Source organism: Anopheles funestus, chromosome 3RL (genome assembly GCF_943734845.2).
Source record: "Anopheles funestus chromosome 3RL, idAnoFuneDA-416_04, whole genome shotgun sequence".
Taxonomy (NCBI): Eukaryota; Metazoa; Arthropoda; class Insecta; order Diptera; family Culicidae; genus Anopheles; species Anopheles funestus.
Window position 1 is genome coordinate 59,602,651 of NC_064599.1, and position 22,117 is coordinate 59,624,767.

Consider the following 22,117-nt stretch of genomic DNA (forward strand, 5'->3'; position numbering starts at 1 on the left):
GCTTGATTATTGGTTTTGTGTGAAACCGATCTGGGCCGTACGCCAAATGTAACATAATTCATCACAAAAGCGTGTTGAGATGCTGTTCTTTACCCCTAGGACAAGGGGTAGTTCTGCAGATATCACAACTCAATGCTTGGCAAGTAGCACCGGAACAGCCGGAACTCGTGCCAAGCATACTGTTTTTCTCCATTCTGAGTGAGGGAATGGAGGACTTCATCGATATTCGCTATTCCATTATTCAGCGAGCGAGGTTCCAATCAAACACCGGTTGATTTACCACAGACGGAACTTTTCTGCATGAGGTTTTATTTATTTTAGTTTTTTTTTGCTTGCTGCTGTTGCAATGTCCAAACACCATCGCTGATGATGAGTGTGTGATGGAGTTACGACGGGAAAACGGATCCATTATAGAAACTCCGATGATGGTGCTGTAGAACCCAAATAAAATAAATACTCTCCGTTAACCCAAAATTAAGTATAAATAAAATATAACACTTCGCAGCAACAGCTTTTTTTGGGCTCTGTTTTGCTGTGCGCTGAAGCAAATCCTTGGCCACAGATCCTTTATTCATCTGCCGAGATCGGGATGTGTTGCTGATGTTGCATAATCAATCCCTTCTTTCACGGCCACCACATCGAACCGTGTGACTCTCAGGCTCTCGAGAATTTACCCCATTTTGCTAGGGTTTGTGTGTGTGTTTTTTTAAACCATTTCTGCTTATTTTCTGCTACATCGCACGCTGGATAAATGAGAAAAGTTTTAGTGCGCGCCGTCGCGATGAAGATGGCTTTTTTTTGTTCCTCTCCTTTCCATTGCCGGGAGAAGTTTGATGTATTCCAGGATAGTCTCAGGCGTTTGGGTACTGGTTTTGTGTAGCTGCTTAGACAAACCTACCGTCTATAGGCATGGGTTGACTTCGGCGAATTGAGTCGTTTGTCACGGGACGAGGATAGATTCTGTACTAATTCAAAATGATCATTAATTCAACACGCTGCAAAAGGATGTTGTTAAATGTTGGAATAACATTTATATTATGCTGTATTATTCAGGTATTCTTTGTGCTTCTTATATTTTATAAATTCCATAACACTTTAATAAATAGTTAGAGAATCGGTAGAACTTTTTTTTATTGAGGAGTACGTTATAAATGTGAGTAATTTTGATAAAATATGTATCATTTTAAATTTGCAATAAACTGGAAAACCCTTTCATCCTGCAACTATTCACCGTTCAATGGTGTGTTGAAATTTGTTAAAATATTGTCATCCAACTCGTCAGCTCACTAATTAGTGCGCGTGCAGATTTGTTCCATCCGGCAGTGGTTTTGAATCGGAAGTTTTCCGCTGCTTTTTATATCTGCCCACTCTGTTGCAACAAATTCCTGTACGTGTCTATCCGTACGGCCCGTTTCACCGTGCGTACGGTCCCATGGTTTTCCAGGCTTTTCCCCCCCGCGTGCGGAAGTGCATCAAAAATTTAATTTAGTCCAAAACTTGACGGTACACGCTGCCGAACTTTTGCCTTTTTGTGTGTGGTGCTTTAGCTTTCTCCACTTTACCGTTCCGATTCTTATATCCTCATGCGCGCGTTCCTTCACTTTTATGAATGCTTTAGGTGAAATGGTAATGAAATTTTTTAACTCATCACCCAGTTTCTAAAATACGGTTTCTATCTTTTATCTTGTGTGTCTTTTTACTAAGAAAGGGTTGTCATTTTATTTAATTTTGGGAAAGCCCATTGCGAGTTTTTTTAATGTTTTAAATTTTTAGAACTGTGCTCTCTGAGCACCGCGAAACGGATGACGAATGGTAGTAGCTTTTTTTACGTTCGGTCCTCTTTTTTTTTGTTGGTGTTTCCAGAACATACCAAAAACCGCGTAACCAACATGACTATCTCGTGGGTAAAATGGGACATTCCAACAAATGTCAGTTCCGGTTCCGGACGCCACATCATTCCCGCTTCGGGCCGGGAAAAGAATTAAGTTAGACAGAGTTTCATTTGCACACCGCAGGCTGCTGCCGTCACCGTCGCTTCTATTCGCTGCTGCTGATGGAATGATGCTGCCTTGTTGTACGCGACGCTACTTTTTAATCAAAATGACATTAGTGAAGACCGAAGCGCAGTACCGATGGTGGTGTTGTGTACGTGGCCGAGAAAAAGACGACACCCGTGACCAAACTCTCATGGTACCGTTTTTACCTAGAGTCCATCCTTTAATACATGCGGTAGAGAGTTTTAAATGTTTTATCCTACCGGTTTTTTTCTTGCTTCATACCGGTGCGGTCACTGAATGGAAGGTGAAACATGTTTTTTTTTTGTTTTATTAAAGGTGTTGGTTCATTCGTGGCAGAACGGATAGCGCGCGATAAAAATTAAGTTGAACAGTATTTCCTCCAGAGTCCCATACGAGCAGGGAAGAACAACCTTTAATGCTTGTATGAAGTAATTTCTTGTGAATTTAAAGACTTTATGTACATATGTTTGGTTATCGATTTTTGTTTAATTTTTAATTTGTTCATTAATGTATATTTTATAAAAAATTTATAAAAAAAATAAAAATATCAATAAAAAAATATTTATTATTATTAATATTACAATGACAGCTTCAAGTGTAGGTAGCAATATGCTTTTTTTACTGTTTTATGTTCTCTTATTATTATTTAACCGTAGTCGACAAACAACTCTTCGCCTGATAGAATGGTTTAAAAAGGGTTTTTAAACCGATCCTGTCGAGTGTAAATAGACGTCCTTGGATCGTAAAATCTTACTGTGACAGACAAGGTTTTTAAATATTTGTTGTTTTTGTTTTAATCTCATCTGTCAGGTTTCTCTTTCTTTTTTCCTCTCTTCCTTTCTATTCCTTTTAAGGTTGAACAATATTCTAGGTCATGATTGTTGAATGATAAAAGCAAAACAAATATTTTTCGGTAGTAGTTTACACATTTTTTTAAATTTTGTTCCTCTACTTGTCACAAAGTTGCTCATCCCTGCCTTGGATAAAACAAAAGATGTTGAACATCTATATTTCATGTGATTTTATTTGTTCCATTATTCAATAATTGATTTCGATTGGATTGAGTGAAAGGAAGCCAGAAAGCATAAATGAAGAAAATATGACAATTTAAAGTTTAAAGAAAATTATTCAACGCCGTTGTTATGTATGTGTTGCATCCTTCAACTGTCCATTTAAAGTGAGATAGCACAGAGAAGATTGCTAAAACGAAGCATCTTTTGCTTTTAAAATTTCTTCTCTTCGTCCTGTTATTGCCATTCTCGCTAGCTTCGTGACAGTGTTAAATACATCGAAGCGGAAAGATGAAATAAAAAAGGGAGCAAAACAAAAAAAAACGAAACAACTAACATCGTTTGCATATATGCAAAATGTATCCAAGTCACCAAACTATTTCCCCAAGCGGAAAGTTAAGCGCAATGAGCGAAAAGTTTATGCTCGTACGATGCTGAAAGCGAGGATCGTTTGTTTTGTTTTTTTTTTCGTATGCCAATTCCGATTCAGAAATTCTGAAATCTCGTGTGTATGGACGACGATGTGTAGTTGGAATGTGAAGGTTTTTTTTTTGTTTTATTCTATTTTCTTGTTTGACATTTTGTTTCCGTTCATTTGGTCCGTTGTTTCGTCGGGAGATGCTTTAAAAGAAGAACTTTTAAAAATGGACAATGCAACAATTAAATGGAGATAACAGTTTGAAGGACGGTAGGCAGAGAGTCCCGTGATGTAGCTTGCCAATACAAATGTCATTAATAAAAGTAAACCTTCCTTTACACTAGTTAGGCATCATCCCTTCATGTGAAGGATTGGATCGTAAAAAAGATTAAAATATGTTCCTGCAGCTGTTCCCGAGTATAGAACCCATGTTCCGTGCCAGTGGAAGGTTTTTTTTATCAAATTGCTAAAGAACCTAGCTTTTATCTGGGTTAGTGTAAGCTTGCTAATAGGATATTTAAAATGATTTGCTGTTGGTTTGATTCGTAGCATACAAATGATACGGACCTAGAATATATTGCCTCAGTTTAAAGTATCTAATTTGCATTCCCTTCCAAACATGGTTAGAATTCCCGTCGTACCGTCATAAACCAATACTTGAAGACAGATTTTCGGGCAACGCACACCAAAGAGGAGTAACACAGTTTCGTCGATTAATTAATATTCAGCACACGTCACGTGTGAAGAACTTTCAGTTTCAGCCCTAATCGCTTATGGTACGTCCCGTTACTGACCGCATTCTCGGCGGTGCTTTCTTATTGGCTCGTGCTTTTTAAAACGATGACGAGTTGCTTGACCAACATACGACCCGCACTTACGGTGTCAATCTGTGTCATACCGCGCGCGTATTCCTGGTTATGGGTTTTGAGGTTTTCATTCCAGTGCTGCAGAGGTACTGGAGGTACCGATGTACCGAGAGGTTTAACAGCTACCGGACATCACGGGCAACTCGGTGTATAGCCACGGCCATTTTTGGAAATGGTGCACACCTTCCGTATTGATCGACGATGTTAGTGTGCACGCTCACTCAGATCCAGTTCGTATTGGAACGTCCATTTTTCGGGGTCGATTTCTTGTTTCGCTATCTATGCCGTTCGATCAACGAGACCTGGACAGGTTTGGTTGTGAGCTCTGCCAGAGCAACGTAACGCAGCGTGGTCCGAGTTGTTCTACCGGTCGCGCAACTGCGTCTTATTACGTTCTCCTTTGTTGGAGGTGAGGTTGCCTTGTAGATCTAAAACGCAGATCTTGATCTTAGGTTGTGGGCAGTTACTTCAAGACTTTCGCTAACGCTTATAATGTGTATACACCGATGAGGCGTTTCGTGAAGCAAAGCACAGCTAATGTACGGAAATTAGATCGTTTGTGTGGGAGATAGTTGATGTATGCTTTCTTGTCAGCATCGCAAGTCATGCCCGGAAAGATCGTTAAAGATATTTCAATATACCGGTTGAGTTGCAGTCGGGATCGCTTTAGTGCGGTTTGGTTAAACGACACACAAATTGCTCAATTGATTTCAATTCATAATTCCTTGATCGTGCCAAGTCTTGTGATCCAACGATTTCTGTAAACTCCAATAATCTTATAACCAACCATATTGATTATTTATTGTGACTTCTTCACTTTATGTCGACTATAACCGTTTATCGCTTCGTTTGTGTGCGAGAGGTGTTTGTTGAGAAGGGGTTTTTTTTTATTCAACTCCCTCGTCCGCGACAATCGTACCAACCACGCACCAACCGATTGCTTCATGCAGCTCCGATAATCCAATGCACGGGGAACAATGAATCGCAATTAAAGTTCCACCGAGCATTTTGCTTTTCTTTCCTTCGCTTGCTCCATCTCACTGTGGCAGCATCCGTGGAGGTCAACTTATTCGCCGTGCCGCACTGTCAACTTATCCAAGGCCTGGCAGAGTGGTTCACTCGTGTCCGGCACGCGGAAAGGTAGAAAGTTCTGATACCGTGTGATACCTTCCCGGCAGGGGAGCACAGATCTTGTAAGCTAAAAACCAACAAATCCTCGGTATGGGCAAGTTTTTGGTACGTGGTTGGGGTTTTGTAGGAACCAAGGTCCAAGTCGGTTGTTTTTCGAGGTGGACTTGCCAGTAGGTGAAGCATTCCGTACGGGGATGAAGCAAGACACACATCGTGCATGCTGGTGTGAAGCGGGGTCAGCGTGTACGAGAAAGAGACAGCGTGCGTCCACTATTCAACGAGTTCCCGGGTTACTCTCTAGGGTATTCGGAATCGGTGCGGCCAAGCGAAAACCGGTCGTGGCAGCCATGATCTAGTGCCAGTTTGGACAGGATTTATTTTCACTTCCTCTACCACCAATTCTACCCCGGGTTTTGCACACCGTTGCGTGCTGGCAGGCCATTCTGATCTTGGTGGGTTGTGTAGTTTTGTTGGTGTGTTTTTTTTCCTCCTCGACAACCACAACGTCGAATGACCATAGGTTGCCAGGACGGGCAGAAGTTGTGCAATAATGAATTTCTGGCCGCGGTTAGGCTATCCAATCAATGACCGGATGACCTCGGCAGAAGAGCAGGAAACTCACCACAATCGACGATACCGACGTCGTCGTTTACTTCTCCGTGTTTGGTGAATGTATGAAAACAGAAAACGAAGATCCACTATGAGCACCGGGAGAAAAGATGCCTAGTCGTCGTGATGGTGGTCCGCATTCGGTCCGACTTGTGGTATCTTCTTACTGTCTGTGGGTGCACAAGGTCGTAATGTTTCACCGGATGGGTGGCTAAAAATTAATTAAATTGAAGCATATCGGTGAAAGAAACTAGGCAGCACCGATAGCTCCACACAACAGGTCGTCGGACAAACGGAAGGTCCTATTATTGCACACATAGTTTTAAGCAGACAGGAACTCGTTGCTCACCGTAGTTGTATGCTTTCTCCACATTTGTCTGGCCCTTCTGTTCTGGACGTAAATCGTTATACGAAGAAATACCAACGATATGTCAATGTGCATGCGATGACACTTAGCAGGCGCACGCCAACCACGTGGCTGTCAACGTACACTGTTCGAAGTTTAGGTTCTCTGTCCCCGTTCCAACCTTGCCACCTTTGGCGACGGACGGTATCCCACTGTGACGGCCATGGCGAGGAATTAAAAACAGAAAAATCGATATTTCGACAGTTTGTTGTCTTCTTTCCGTGCTGAAAAAATACACCAAGTTTACTTGGGGAACGCTGTCCGATTTACGTGGTAACGTTCCGGTTTTGCTGACAAAAAAAACACATACACGCTAGACTTTATCGTTCGCGTACTCTCGCGCGCATTGCGTACCTTGTGTACTGCACAGTTGGCAATAGTTCTTATCCGAGGCGACACGGTTTCAAGTGACGGCGACGTGTCTTGATCTTTCGCCTGCTAGAATACTTGTACCATTTTTGGGGGAGAGGGTGCCTTTAGTTGTGTTTGGTGAACGTTGTACACGAGGTTTTTTGAGAACCATAATTCGGAACCTGTTCGTATCCATCGTCAGTGATCGAATGTGTTCCAGGTGTATGGAAAGCTCTCCATTTTGAATACCGGGACTGAAGTTGCGAAGGGTACTCTCGTAGTTTACTGTGGTTAAGTGACGGATCTTCGAAGTTTGGTGGTTTTAATTCAGTGAATTTCTCGACTCCGGTTGTGGTTATTGGTTACGGAAGGAGACTAACTTCGAAAGGATGGAAACAGCTGAATTCTGTTTAGCGCAGGGTGAAGTCTATCCTTGGAACTTTCGACTGGTCAGTGGCGGTGAAGTATCACTTTCGCATCAGGTAGAGTTATTACAACGCGCTTGATTTGTTGAACTTTCTCCTCTTCTAGAACACAATGCGTAATTGATGAGATTTAGTGTTTAATGTTTTTCTCATTTATATTGAATTTGCTTTTGCTATAAAAACAATTATCATCTAATTTTTATACCAATATTAATGTACTTCGTTTATTTTTCTTTGCAGGTAAGTGTGAATCATCGATCATCGAAGAACAATGGCTCTGGAGTCCAGTTTTTAAATGTCGTGCATTTCATCGACGGTGACCGTCTGTGGAGGGTAAATAGAAAACAAACAATCCAACACCGAGATGGAGACAATCCTTAACTTTAGTCCGCAACTGTTAAAATAACTCTTCTGCCACCGGAGCTAGTACCACCGCAGAATATTTCCATTGGTGACTTGGGCGAAACCGGTGAAAGAATGCGTGTCAACTACAATGTATACCCGGCACGGACTGTTTGGATTTGTTATGATGATTCGGCTTGTATACGGGCATGTTTGTTGCCGCATGTCTGCCTGTCTCACTACCAACAATGTAGTTTATCTCCATCAACAGCGGCGTTTCCGCACTCCGGAGACGGGACCGAGATTATTATCGTTCGGTTGTTGTCTGACGATGTCCACCAGCAGCACACGTTCAATTCATTCCTGAATGCGTCTGTAGAAGACACTTTTGGGGAAGTTGGGAGTTGGGTGCCCATCTCGGGGTCTTAACCACCGAGTGTCGCGCTAGTTGCCGAACGTTCTTTTCGGAGGTTTAAAACCTTGCGTAACAACACCCATACGGACATGGTACAAAACCATGTCCATCGGGCTTCTTCTCATACTGATTGCTGTATGTGTGTGTTTGTGTGCACACGCAGTGCGAGCGTTGTCTAAATTTATAATCAATCTAATTAAAACAAACGCGTGAAAGAAGAACGACCATCAAGCGATTTCATCAAAGATTGTCGTTGTTTGTCGTTGCTGTCGTCGTTCGCGCTACCGACGGGGCAAACTAGCCCCATCCCCCGTCTCCCCTTCCCCGCGGTGCGGCATATTTCCCATTTCGGGCACAGCACGGTGTGTTCGTGTTCGGAGTCGATTCCCATCATCGTCATCCTAGCCGGGCACCAGGCGTGAGGCGTGAAAAGTGCGTGAAAAACGAAATTTAAACGGTGTGTGCCACGTTGTGATTGTGTCGCTCGGGCTGTTTCGCACTGCTGCACGCTGCTAAAGAAAAGGCACATTTTTCGACGCACTGCTCGTTTCGAGCGCGCTTAGCCAAAACTCGCGGCGAACGGGATAAAACGTGCGTGCATGTGTCACCGTTCGCGCCGTACGAAGGAATGAAGGCCGGGCATTCTATTTCTGTTTACCCGACCGACCAATCGACGGACGTAACGCACCGTCAGGTCCGTTGTCCGCCGCGGTGATGAGGCCCCAGTTTTTGGGGTCGTCTTCGTCGTCTTTTCTGCGGTGTGTTCTGTCACAGTCGTCGTAGCAAATTCATCGTCCGAAGGTACTGAACTCTTCACACTCCCATCTCGGAATAACTACCCTCCCCTCCCCCACCATTCGGATGATGGCATGTGTGTAAGCTGAGCGGATGAAGCGAATCGCTCATTATCAAACGTCAATCTAATTTACTGCCACCAACCAGCAGCACACTAAGCTTTTACTATTGGGGGAACACTCCAACACGGGTATCTTAGTGAAGCATATTTCTTCTTCTCTATTGCGGATGGTAAGCGGTAAAGTGTCTTGTTTTTACTATTTCTTTAAAAGAAAAAAAACATTGCAACTACACCCATCAGCGGAAGCTCCCTGACCTCACCTTCTGTTCCAACACGATTTGTACGTGCAGCAGTTAGTTAAGGGTAGGATATCGTTGCTGCTTCCCGGTTCAAATTCAGCTCGACATTCTCAAACGGTTTGTGGTTACTCTTGCTCGGATCATCAACACCGTGGCATTTTCGGTCGGTCATCCACGTTGTGCAGCACCATTTTCTACCGCCGAGAGAGAGAGAGTGAGAGACACACACGCACGGGGGCAAAAACCCAACCTTCGGGAACCATAAAACAACATCAGAATTAAATGCGAGTAATTCGATGCTACTGGCGCACTTTATCGACGAAACGAAACCGACGACGGTCGTTGAATGGCACTTTTTTTTTTGTTTGTTGGGATGGTGACAAAGCAACAGCGCACGCAACGACAAATGTGTTCGATTTTTCTTCCATTTTAATGTGCTTTTTTTTCTTCGAATTTTAGGTTCTCTCTGCGTGTGTGTGAAAATGGTCTGATTTGCGATTACCGAGCCAATCCGGCGTGCAATCGGAAAGTGACACTTGGTGGTTGTATTAATAGCCGACCGTTTGGTATCATTGCTGCTGCTGCCATCCTTAAAACTTAAAACTCAGAAGAGGAGTCCCCAGTGAAAAGGATGGAAGGCCGGTTGGATGGTGGGGTTTTAGGCTTATCGTACCGCGCAACCGAGGTCGGTCGATCACATGCGTGATCTGTACGATCGTATTGGGGAATGTTAGTGTTTTTCTTCCTTCACATACTCGTTCGAATGCAGAAGTTTTCGAATGGACGCTCTCGAGAATGTTGCTGGCGGAAGTTCCGTCTGGTCGGCTCGGTGCCACCATTTATCACGACTGCATTGTGTGCCGTTTCGGGGGCTACGCAATTGTATCGGTTACCGCGGGGGGAGGGAGTTACGCATTTCCGTCCACTTGGACGTGATTTATGTACCGGTTAAGGCTCAGCTGTTGGCCTTGTTTGCAAGAGGGCCCAGTCGCCAGGAGGCCAATTTCGGCCACAAGCGCACTATCTCGCGCCGGTTGCAGTTGTTCGAATTTCTTCCTTCTTTTTATGGTCCTAAATCAAATCGAGTAGCAGATTTGTAGGTGAGTGCATTCCGATGGGGGGGATTTTTAGAGGATTTTTTTTAAACCGGGTTTTGCCTTACTTCATACACGATAGCTTTGTTTTCTAAGTGGTGAAGATGATCCCATCTGAAGGTTTTGATTTAATAGGCCCCCTTCTCCGAACGCTGAGTGGAGGGTCCGAAAAAGGCTATAAAACGATTAAATGAATTTTCGAACCGCTATCGACACACCGAGATGCCTTTCGGGTTTGAACAGTTGATTTACTGCTGAGTATTTTTAACAAAAGTAAGCTAAATTACATCAGCACCACCATCCAAGTGTTTTGGTTGGTGATGATTACATCAGTAAGGGATCATTTCTCGGCGAAAAGGAAAAGTTTTCCACGGGGCAAAAGAAGAAGAAGAAAAAATGGAAAGTTTTAAACACGCTCATTACTTTCAATTTCTGTAACTGCACAACTTTGGCATAATTCGCACATTTTACTGCCGGTTTTTCGAACTTCCGATACGATATCAGATAAAAGTGTGTGTGCGTGTGATTTCCATCCACAACTTTGAATCACCGTTCTCAACTGTGGGTGGGTGGGGCTTCGTGCTTATTAATTAGCCGCGTACAAAGGACCCCAAAAACTCTGCGACTCCCCACCGGTACCGCTAATGGGGCTTCCAAATTTTATTCCACCTACGAGGATCATTTTTCCGGCTGCGAGTTTGGCCGTCGTGCAATAATTACCGACCGACCGGGGAGATCCGATTACTTACACGGAAAACAAAAAAAAGGGAATATCGCTTGGGGCTTCGGTACTTTTGGTCTAATAGCTGTCAGTTGGAATGGGCGTTTGAATTTTCCCTCCCCTCACGAAACGCCTCCGGGGAAAAGTGGTGGAAAATGCGCATGTTTTACCCAAACCTCGGTCTACCCGTTGAGCATCATCTGGTAATTTGCATCTGCCCGGGCAACATCGACATGATTTATATGCTCGGTACAATTCGATAGAATCGTGGAAAAATCAGGCACAAGGAGGAAGCAAAAGGAGGGTTAGCAAAACGCGCGGCACCGTTGCGGAGGTGGACGATTAGAAACGAAAGGCTTAGATTTTAAGAGACTCGCTCGTATGGGATCATATTTTGCGAGGGAATATGCGTGCCGGATGTGGTTAAATCGAAGCATTTAGAACGCGAGATCGTACGGAATTTGGGAAGGAGCAAAGGAACATGTCTGTAATCGAATCGGGACACGTACTCGATCATGCTTAATGGCGTTTACATGGCAAACGTACTGTCTCTTCGTACTTGTTCAGGCATATATCATTTTTACGAGCAAACTGATAATAATTTTAATAAATGTACAGTACACGAGTCCTTTTATTGTGCCGTTAGCAGAAGTGTTTTGTTTTCCGTGGAGTTGAACTAGAATAAAACTTATTTTTAAAGATATGATATAATTTTATAGTAAATCATAACAATCACGTTATGTTAATTGACATAAATATCTGTATTGTCAACGTCTATGTCATTGGTAATCAAACAATATCGCGTTTACCAAGATTTGATCTTGAGAGTTTTGCATAAACATAAGTACAATTTAAGAGCAAATGCTTTCGACAAGGTATAACTTTAAACTCCTAAGCAGGTTTATTCATCTTAACAGATCATATTGTTAAATAGTTCTGATTTTCGTAAAACACTATCCTTCTTACCATCCAACTTCTCCGCTAGCTGCTTTACATAATGACACCGACAAATATTTGTTTTGACTACCACCGTTGAAAGGGTTTACGTGAAAATAGAACCTTAATTTCACCGACATATTTTACTTCCTCCATCGTCCACCATCATTCTTCCTGTTTTCTGTTTCGCCACCGCTACACTCAACTGCACTGTTGCACACCAGTTCATCGTGCCTGTTCCGTCATTTTGGGTAATGTTTTTCCTTTGCCACCTCGCAAATGCATCACTGATTGTATGCACTCTGTGTCGCCGCACTCAAGTGCATCCGTTCGCGAAAGGAAAAGTGTTGTTGTTTTGTTCGATTGACGACCGCTGCGTGGTGAAGAATAACATTACATTACGCTCTTCGCGGAGTCCAATGTGGTAAGGGCAGAAAACAAGCGTATGAAATGCATTTTGCGTTCGCAATGGAAAAAGGGTTTTTTTGGTGGTTGTTTCCTTCACCGTGTTGAGCATTATCTGACAGGTTTTGTTAGCTAATGCAGCTCACAGTGCAGATAACCTTCAAAAAGCGAAGCAAGGATGCAACATTCCTGGTGGATTAACAAATGGGAAAACTCGTCAGCTTTCCGGCACCTTTCCCCTGCGTAAAACTCGGTAATGATCGCCACCCGAAAAAAACATTCGGTTCGCTTGTGCAAAAGCAGTGGTTTCGAGTTAATGAGGGATTCGCTGGCAGTACGCTTCCTCGTGTTGTTCCCTTTCAAAGATCATCATGTCTATCAATCCTGGGTACGAACTCTTTGCGCTGTGAAGGCAACCGCGTATCCCGACTAGCGTGGAGCAGTTGTGGTACCGCAGGGATGTTTGTTGTTCGTCCCATCAGACATTGGAACACGGTGGAGAAGTTGTGTGCCGCGCTGCAGATGTAGTAGAATGTTGTTTTCCTTTTGCTCTGGTAGGCCCTCTTTGCCTTCGATGTACAGAGACCTGGTCAGTCATTCCGGCGGCAGTCATGGGGTGTGTCGCAAAATTGGAGGCATAAATTAGTAACTGTCAAATGTGACTCAGTGTAGTTGGATGCTGTTGTACAGCACTCCGACTCTCCGCGGTGTTCTAATGCGCATCAACCTGAGGAAGGAATGGGGGGAAAATGTTTGTATCTACGATGCAACGAAATAAGACGACCATCGGCATTTTGCACGGTGTGCAGTTTTCCCGAACCCGAACCGAGATCACTCTACTATCCCTTAAACCGATCTAGTCCCGGGTCTTAGAACGTGTGAGAGAAAAAGCAAAGATGATGTTAAAATAATTTAAATTGAATTCTGCACTCGTCGTTTGAGTTTATTTATTTTGTTTGCTGATGAGTAAATTACTACCCCTTCCCAATTGCAAATCCGTTTCTTTGAGTACTCGACTCGGATCTCGGGTGTCTGGGAATGGTTTGTGAGGGATTACAGTTTTGTGCTGCCCTGTTGGCAAACGGTTTGGACATCCCAGCTGTGATAGAAGGCGATTCTCGTTGAGCGTTACAAGACGTGCAAAACAGGAGGTTTGTTGAGATGTGAGAGAGGTTTTGTTTTGACCGGCATCTTGTGCCAGGTACACAACCTAATGAATCATCCACCATTAGCTTGGTTCATTAAGCGGCACGAATGCGGGCGCGTGATCCGTTGTGGTGTTGCAGGTTGCAAGAAAGCGGTCCACGATTTATGACGGCAGCCTGCAAACGGGTGTAGATCTTATTCTGCTGATAGGTATGTGGAGGCAAGGTGTAACTTGAAGACAAACGATAGCGATTTCCAAAGCTATTCGATGGCCAATTGAACCGACCGGGGATCATAAAGTTGAGCCACAGAGATAGCGAAGAACGTCAACGCTCAAGGACCAATACTTGAAAATCTGTAGACACTCGTCTAAATGATACCAGTCCGTAGTACCCTTTTGCATAGTACACGGTCGGTCCGTTAATGTGATAAGATAAACCGTGTGATGGGAGTTTAAGTCGTGGCTTAGACGGAGGGCGCACACGAACAGAGAGGTGTGATAACGTGTGATAACCTGCACAGGTAGATAGGACCCTAACCCCCGGCACGATAAACATACACCCTGTGATAGCGCCCAGTATCAGGTACCAGGTACTTGCCTGTATTGCGCGATATATTGGGTCCTTCTTTCACACTATTAATTGTTGATTTATGTCACCTTGCATGTCGTCCGTTGGTTCCGGTTGCCGACACTGATGGCGCGCTTGTGCAAAAAAAAAGAAAACCAAACCGAGAGTATGATAAGAGACACAGGCGGAATGCGGAGTGCGTTGTTAAAGTTTGTGGAGACATAAAATGAGATGCACGAAGCCCGGGTTACGAAATTGGTGTCGTAAAATCGTTCCGCTGGTACGCTTAAGAGTTGATTTTCAAGGGAGAAGTAAACGCTAGGCGTGACATTGGATAGGGGTGCTGGAAATTCCTGAGGTAGACTCGCTTGACGTCAGATTGCTCGCTTTTGTGAATAATTGCGATTGAATTGGCTTTTAAAAAAAATCTTCCCTTCTTCTTCGAGTTGGGTTCTTACTCAGTTAATTTTGAGGCAACATCAATCGAAACCCCTTAATGAATGGCATGCAAAGAGCAGCGGGTAGGGATATTAAATTTCGAGTATCACGTTCACATTTGGCTAACTATTCAGACGCAGCACACCCTGCTCCGATACCGTTTTATTTCGCTATAGCTTTTATGATTATGAAGCGCATTAAAAACTGTCTTTTTATTGTTGACAATGTTTGCAGTATGTACACTAGTTACATATTTAACGTCCTGTCCCTGCCGTGAACGTGCAACGTGACGATGAGAGCTTGCCGGTGGATGATAAAGCGTTGAAGAAAAACAAAAATCGTAGTCTATAAAGATGTCGGATCGTTACGAGTCGTTTGTGTTGGTACCGAGTTCGAGATCCAATCAACCCGTTACGTTGAGGTTTTGGTTTTTAAAGCGAGCCACGAGTCAATGTGCTATAAATCATTACGAGATAGCCAGAGGGAATCCGGCACGAAAGATCCGAACTCTCTTTGACCTTGAAAGTGGGTCAAATATTTGTGCAAGAAGCATTTATGGTTGGCTGGTTCGATGTACCCGCCCGGTTGAGCTTGCAAGCCATCGACCTTTGGAGTGGAGTACAATGAGTCGCTTTTTTGTGGGTAATGCCTTTGTTGGGCGATAATCTTCAAGTCCCGAAACTCGGAACCGGACTGGTTTTCTTGGTGTAAGACGTTTCAGGCGGGAGTATTTGTTGTCAAACATCTTAGCGGCATCAACGCGCGCGCGGCATTATGATCGTTGAGTGATCTTCAGTTGCAATGCGCTTGAAGTATTTATGGTTGTAGTTTGTGGAGAAGCGGGAACTCTGGTTGCAGAGACCTGTTAAGATTCGAAGATGACACCGTGTGCAAACTAACCTATAAACTATCGCATTATAGGGGCGTATCTGTTGGTAGAAATTTTTGGCTCGTCTTAGTTGGTGGTCCTTCAGTGGATTTGGACATTACAGTATTCTTACTCAGCTGACAGTACGGCTAATGTCTAGAACTTTTGCGGAAGAACCGTAAGTACGGATTACGACAAAAGTTATGGGCGTCCCATGGTGTTGATCATTCCCGTGATCTTGCTAAGCTCCGTGCTGACTGTTGCAATCCATCCCTCCGTACATTCGCTTGGGTGAGCTCATACGCTTGACCGTGTACTCCGTGTGCGTTCAAAGTCATCGTGGTAATAAGCCTTGAATCACGCGGTAGGTGTGCCAGCCACGGTATAGCTGCGTTATCGAAGACGACTAACCTTGAGTAGTTGCAAGGATGAAGGGGGGAGGGATCCATTCGCAATCTAAACCGTGTGCTTTGCAGTTGTAGCCGGTTTAGTTGCGTTAAAAAATAGACATACTCCGGTAGCGCACACGAGAAAACCCGGGATGTGATGATGATGCCAATCCCTGTACTGCCAAAGAGCGATCATGTACAGTAATTTGCAACACAACGGGCCTTTTGAGTGTGATATAAAGATCAATATAATTTTTAATGTATTTCTTACAAAATGTTCAAGGATTTCTTTAAATGTTTTGTGACTCCAAAGAGATCATTGTGGAGTTCCAATGTCCAAAAATGTATTTTTCACAAACTGTCAATTTGACAAACCCCATCTGTCAATGGAGTGGGCGCAAACTTGACCGACTAATCAAGCACCAGGTTAGGGATGTTCGCGGATTTTGCCTTCCACCTTCCTGACCCTTCCAAAACCTCTCTTCCGTGTTTAGTAATGCAAAGACGAAGGAACGTCATGTGTCACGGTCGTGCTTCTGTTTCGTTCGGTTGCGCCGTTAGCATTCCTCAGAGATTATCTATTTTTATCCCTCAAGTAGACCTAATCTTCCTCGCTTTGTACAGGCGGACGCAACGTACACACAGATGAAGGGACGGTTCCTTTACAGTTCCCGATCCATGGAAGAAGTCTTTGAGCAGGTCTTCAAAACACACCCGCGGTGAATATTTCGAGCATCGATGTTTTCGCCATTATTGTTCATCTACCGTATCGATAGTGTTTCCGCACACGACCATGGTTCCTGTGCCAGGCGTATTGATCTTGCGGATCCGGAAGGTGTAAGAAGGTGTAAAGCAAAACAACAGCCAAACACATGGTTTCCGGAATGCTCTCTTAATCCGGTTTACGCGCTTCACCGGTGGTTCCCGTCACCGTGATTTCTTTGCGTTTGTGTTTTGATTTTCCCCCCCTCTTCTTGGAGATGATGGAGGGTTGGAAACGTTTGTGTGTGTGAGTATGTATTGCATCATAAATTTCACCTCACAACACTCGGTTGGAGGTCGTCCCTCTCGGCGATACACGTCTTCTCGCCATGTGATCGTCGGTAGTGGCGGCGTAACGAAAAGGTGAAAATCCGTACGATTGAGACATTAATTTCGGCAAATTATGACGCTTAATGGCGTGTGGAGGTGAGTGGTCCATATCGGCGACATTTTTTTTTCTTCTTGCTGTTGTTGCAGTGTTACGTTTTGCTTGTTTGATTTCCCTATGCTGGTGGAACGCATCGTGGATGAATGGAACACACATGCCCGTCAAGTGAGTGCGAACGGTACGACGAATAGAAGCGGTTGGATTTGTTGGTTGATATTTATGTTTTGGTAGGATCATCGTGGGCGAACGTAAAAGAAGCCCATCGCTAGTAGGCCAGGTTTTAGCTTTTGGTTCCGTTGCTTCCGGCCCCCCCGGGAGGGAAGTAAATGTGTCGGATCTGGTTTACGGTGTCAGACGGTGATACGCGTTCTTCGGGGCCAGCTGCTCAGTCCGGTATGGTGAGTGTGTCGTCTTTGCGTTGTACGGCGTTTGACACACTCAAGCTTTACTTTCCTCCGCAGCGTTTCGCTCATCGCCAGCCGTAGCCGTAACCTGGCAGAAAACCAGCTGGCCTGGAGGAAGTCAGCCGTGACATTCACGTGGATGGTTTTAGATTTAGGTGTGATGGCGTGGACGATGACATCGGTGTTAGTAGTAGGTTCGGAACCGAGCCATAACGTTCGCAATAACGGTGGATTCGTCACCATCACCACCGCATCCGTGGAAGCGGATCGCTGAAAGAAGGCTGACGGCAAAACAGATTGAGCGTGTGTGTTGTCAATCTGTTTGCAAATATTTATATTTTTGTAATGGTAAGAAATTGGCATGTGAAGGAAAATTTGCCACCGTAATGGGGTTACAAAACGAGAGCAAAATATCGCTGAACGAACCGAAATAGAGATTTGGCTGTTAAAAACACATCAACGCCTTTAGGTAATGGTTGTGGTTACTGCTTGTGTGTTTGCATTTTTCTTTCCTCATCCTTTTTTTTTAACATTAAAGATATCTTAAAAGGGGCGACACAGAAAATAAATAAATAACAACACTCACAACCCTGAGTAAATGAAGCCATTTTAATGAGACATTAACGGTGGAATGGCCAAAAAAAAGTAACAAACGCAGCAAGTTAACGACAGAAGAGCGTAGCAAGAAATATAATCCCATGTCTCTACACAAACAAACCGTGTACCGTGCACAGGGTGGTTAGTGCACGAAGGAAGTTTTCTTCTGGTACCGTCTGTACATTGCGATTGATGAGGTCGGGGTTCATTAACGACCGATCTTTGGTTTCGCGTGCCGATGCGCGTCAGGCAGGTGGAAGAAACGTCAAGCGGTAAAATAAAACAAATAAATGCGTTGGATTAATCACCGGAATGTGGGCACGCTGGATTTGTGTGTGTGTGGAGGAGATTCCAGGGAAAAAAAATAAATGGCGAAAGGGAAAATAAATAAACATGCTCTCCGGTGTGCAGGTTTCACGCCTTCGCGTGAACTTCGCTTTGACGATGGTTGAAGATAAATTTAATTCGCCGAGTGAAGCACCATCAAATGCCCACCTGGGTTGCTTCATCTCACGAGGAAGTGGCAAGGGGAAGTGAAAGGAATAATCAGGGCAATTTTTATTGAATGCTTTATTGATTACTACCGGAAGAAAATTAGTAGGAAGCTATTGGAATCGATTTGTTGGTGGAAAAGAAAAGGTTAGAAAATCACTCTTTTTTATTAAATAAAAGGTTATCACCCTCGATGACTTCCATATTTTACAGCTACCCAAGAGAAGGTTGAAATAGTCATCATAAACTGAATAAACAAACCATAAAGACAATGGTCGGAATGAAATTCTTCCAGCCTGTCAGACTGTTAGGTCCCGGGATGAAGACAACCTGTTTGGATATTCAAATCAATTCGCAAACCGACATCAAACGACATCCCGGCGAAGTGGGGCAAAGCATGATGAAACTATTGGGATGAATTCTTGGTTTGGTGTGGCCTTTTTTTTGCTGACCGTGTGTGCTGGTCGATGTTTGGGGGATAAAATGATGTGCTAATGTGTGTTTGATGGCAGCACGGCAGCTGTGGATGAAAAGGAAACCGTAATCTAACCAGTTAATGAAGATGGGTAGAACATTCTTGTTGTGTGTTTTGTTGGACTGTAAGTCCAGGTGAATTCCAGAATTTGGGACAACGGAAGAATATGGACCATAATTTAACCTTTTTGCACGTTGACAGTTTGCTGTGTGTGTCAGATATCCATTCACGCATATAAAGCGATTGATTATCTAAGGTTTAGCTTTTTTTGTGTTTGATACTTGAGGAAAGAATTATTTTACTGCCAAACTGCAACCAGTGTTTTCGTATTGATTTGATACTATGGTGACAGTTATTGAAAATGGTCGAAATCACTATCATTTGCATATGCGGCAAGTTGTGGAAGATTATTTTAATGTTATTTACATTAAGTCCGAATTTGTTTGTACGGGGTTACGTATTTTGTTAAAAACAAGTTTAAGTCCTGAAACCACGAGCCACAATCCATGGAAACAAAAAGCCTTGCTAACATTTTTAATCCGATTAGAACCCGGTCTTAGGCTCGCTCAACCGATCCTGTTGCTTTCCGTATCGATCCAGAAGGTTTCATTTTACACACTAAACATGGCCTGGACTTACTTGTCTTTGAAATGGTTAAAGCATTTTTCGTATCCACGTTGGCTTTTTTATATTTTTGATGGATTTAGTTATTCAGTAACTTAAAAATAGACATTAATGGTATAGAAAATCATTTGAAGTAAGCTTAAAACTTTAAGGAATTACCAAAAACATAAGAAATAGAAGTATATTACCAATTACCTCCGCTTTATATCTAATTAGGAAATATCAAAAAACATTACGATTACTATTGTTAGTAGAAGAGATGTATTTTAATTCGTTATCGCTGTAAGTACACTACAAATACTAATGAACCACCCTGTACATATCATACAGTGGAGCGCCGATTATCCGGGTACCTTTTATCCGGCTGTCCCATTATCCGTGCAGCTCGGAAATGACAGTTCCGTAGGCGAATTGACATATTAACTGCAAACCGGTGATGGCAAGAAATAAAAGCCTCAATAGGGAATGATATAATTTGCTCATGTTCGACAAAATAGAACAGATTTATTTTGCAAAGTACACCTAAAATATTAACATTTAGCTTTAGAGAAAAAAATCCACCTATTACACATTAAACACTAATATTTATCAATAAATAGAGTTGTGCCTATTATCCGTGATATTCGCTTATCCGGCAGGGACCGAGTCCCGATGAACACGAATAATCGGCGTTCCACTGTATCTGTGATATGGGAACCTAACAACCTAATGATCCTGATGGAACCTGTCAATTGTTCGTATTTGAATTTTATGTTTACTACTAGTCCATACCACTACGCCTGCTTATTATCAAAACATATTTTCAAGCAATCGAATGTTTGCATAAAATTGTAATATTTTATCAGATTAAACGCGCGAACAAATAAAACTCACTCAATAACGCGTTGCATGATAAATACTTCATCGCATTAACTAGCTGATAAATGATTCACCGCTCAATCATTCGAACCGAACACCGGCTGTAACAAGATTCAGGTTCGATTTTAGTCGAGTTTTTTGTTTGTTTTTTTAACTAAAAATCCCCAAAGAGAAACCAGCATGTGGTGTGAGGTTGGGTTTGGGGTCTGTGTTTGTATCGCAGAGTATAAAATATCGGCGCCAAGTAGGTGTCGAACGGTTTTACAATAATTAATCCACCTCTGCTGGCCTTTTTGCATTTTATTATAGCACCAAGGCACATGTCGCGTCTGGAACTCCCTTGTGTGAGTGGTTTTTGCTTGTTCGGATCGTGGTAATTCGTCAGTCATTCGAGCTGTGCGTAAAGATTGTGATTCTTACGGATTACGTATCCATCGCGAGTTTGATGTGCGCGCGTTACAATCACCTCGTCATGTTACGGCACGTCAGATCGTTAAGCGTAACGAGATACTTTGGCGTTGTACGTGAGAGGCTGTGGCGTTTGATTATTGTTTCCTTATTTCAATTCAGTGCTGGTGCTCCTGTTCTTTGGCACTTTACGGTGTACCGTTTCTGGTTGGAAATTAACCGTTAAAGGAACCATGTTTCAAAATGCAAAACAGAGAATCGATTGAACATTGTCACCACGCTATTTTTTTGCGTAATATATACGCTACGTTGTTTGTTTTTAGTACAAAGCTTACTGGTTTTAAACTTTTGTTTATTGCTTTTAGATCTTTAGACTCTTTTTTAAAGCTTTTACTATATTTTAGAGATGAAACAGTTCAGTAAAAACAGTTTATGCAAACAGCAATCAATGAAATTTATCTTTTATACACTACCACGTTCGACGTTTCATGATGATTTGGAATGCATATTTGCTTCACTGATTGCACCACCCGTATGTAATGTATGCAGTTCAGTGTACCCCGTGCACACTGGTGCGTATTTATGAAGGTGACTGATGAGAGTGTTTGGGCGTTGTTTCGGCCCATTTTATATCGTGATTTCAGCCGTGTTGGGTCACACCTCGAAAGGTATGCTTTGGAGGAGTGTAAAGAATGTGCCGACGGTAAGGGAAATGCCAGTGTGCATGTTGGTTTGCTATAAATCGTGCCTTTAATTTGTAATCAATTGAACGTATGCGTGAGTAATTTCAGTTTATTGCCAAGGATGGTAAAGCTTTCAAAGGTTTAATCGATAGTTTTAAGTATTTTGGTTACTGAAGGTGATCTAATTTTTCGGAATGCTATACCAAGGTATGTAATTAGAACATAGTGGATAAAGAATGTAATTGGTCGAAGTACTCTTGTCTATTTTGAGAATTTCTAGGACTAATTTCAGACAAATGTTAAAACATTAAACATCCTACCAAAATAATATTTGAGGATATCTGGTTAAAACGTTTGTATTCTGTATGCTGTATGAGAGTATCAAAATCTAGATGTAAATCTAGATAATTCTACCGCTAAAACATTAGTAAACATTAGAGTATTAGTAAACTGTCAAAACAATATTGACAGTTGCATTTGTCATTTTGACATTACATGTTGCGCCCTCTATCGTAGAATAGGGAGAATTAACAGTGCAGTTTTCTTATAAAATACGTTCCAAGATGCATAGAACATTGAATTTAATAATCGACAAGCTCGTTTGGGTTGGTATGTTATGCAATACACGCGATGCCGATACCCCGATCTCAAGAAACTATTTTCCTCACGCCGAAACACGTGCTAATGCTTCGTAATGTTGTTGTTCAATGTTTCATATCACCCATTGCAATTCGTTTTCTTTTTTTTCTTCTTTCTTTTCGTTGGTGTGAGATA

At 42.8% G+C, this 22,117-nt stretch overlaps 1 protein-coding gene across 14 annotated transcripts in view; it reads left to right on the forward strand.

Annotated features, from left to right (window-relative positions):
* Window positions 1-22,117, forward strand: part of LOC125768381 (heterogeneous nuclear ribonucleoprotein L) — a 182,837-nt gene that overhangs the window by 15,532 nt on the left and 145,188 nt on the right. Inside the window, exon 1 of one of the 14 annotated variants that reach the window (XM_049435962.1) lies at window positions 6,598-7,291. The exons of the other annotated variants lie outside the window; for them this stretch is intronic. Within the exon in view, the coding sequence (XP_049291919.1) occupies window positions 7,199-7,291 (93 nt within the window). The 5' untranslated portion in view covers window positions 6,598-7,198. Of the gene's footprint in view, window positions 1-6,597; window positions 7,292-22,117 lie in introns of those variants that run through there. 14 annotated transcript variants of the gene reach the window in all.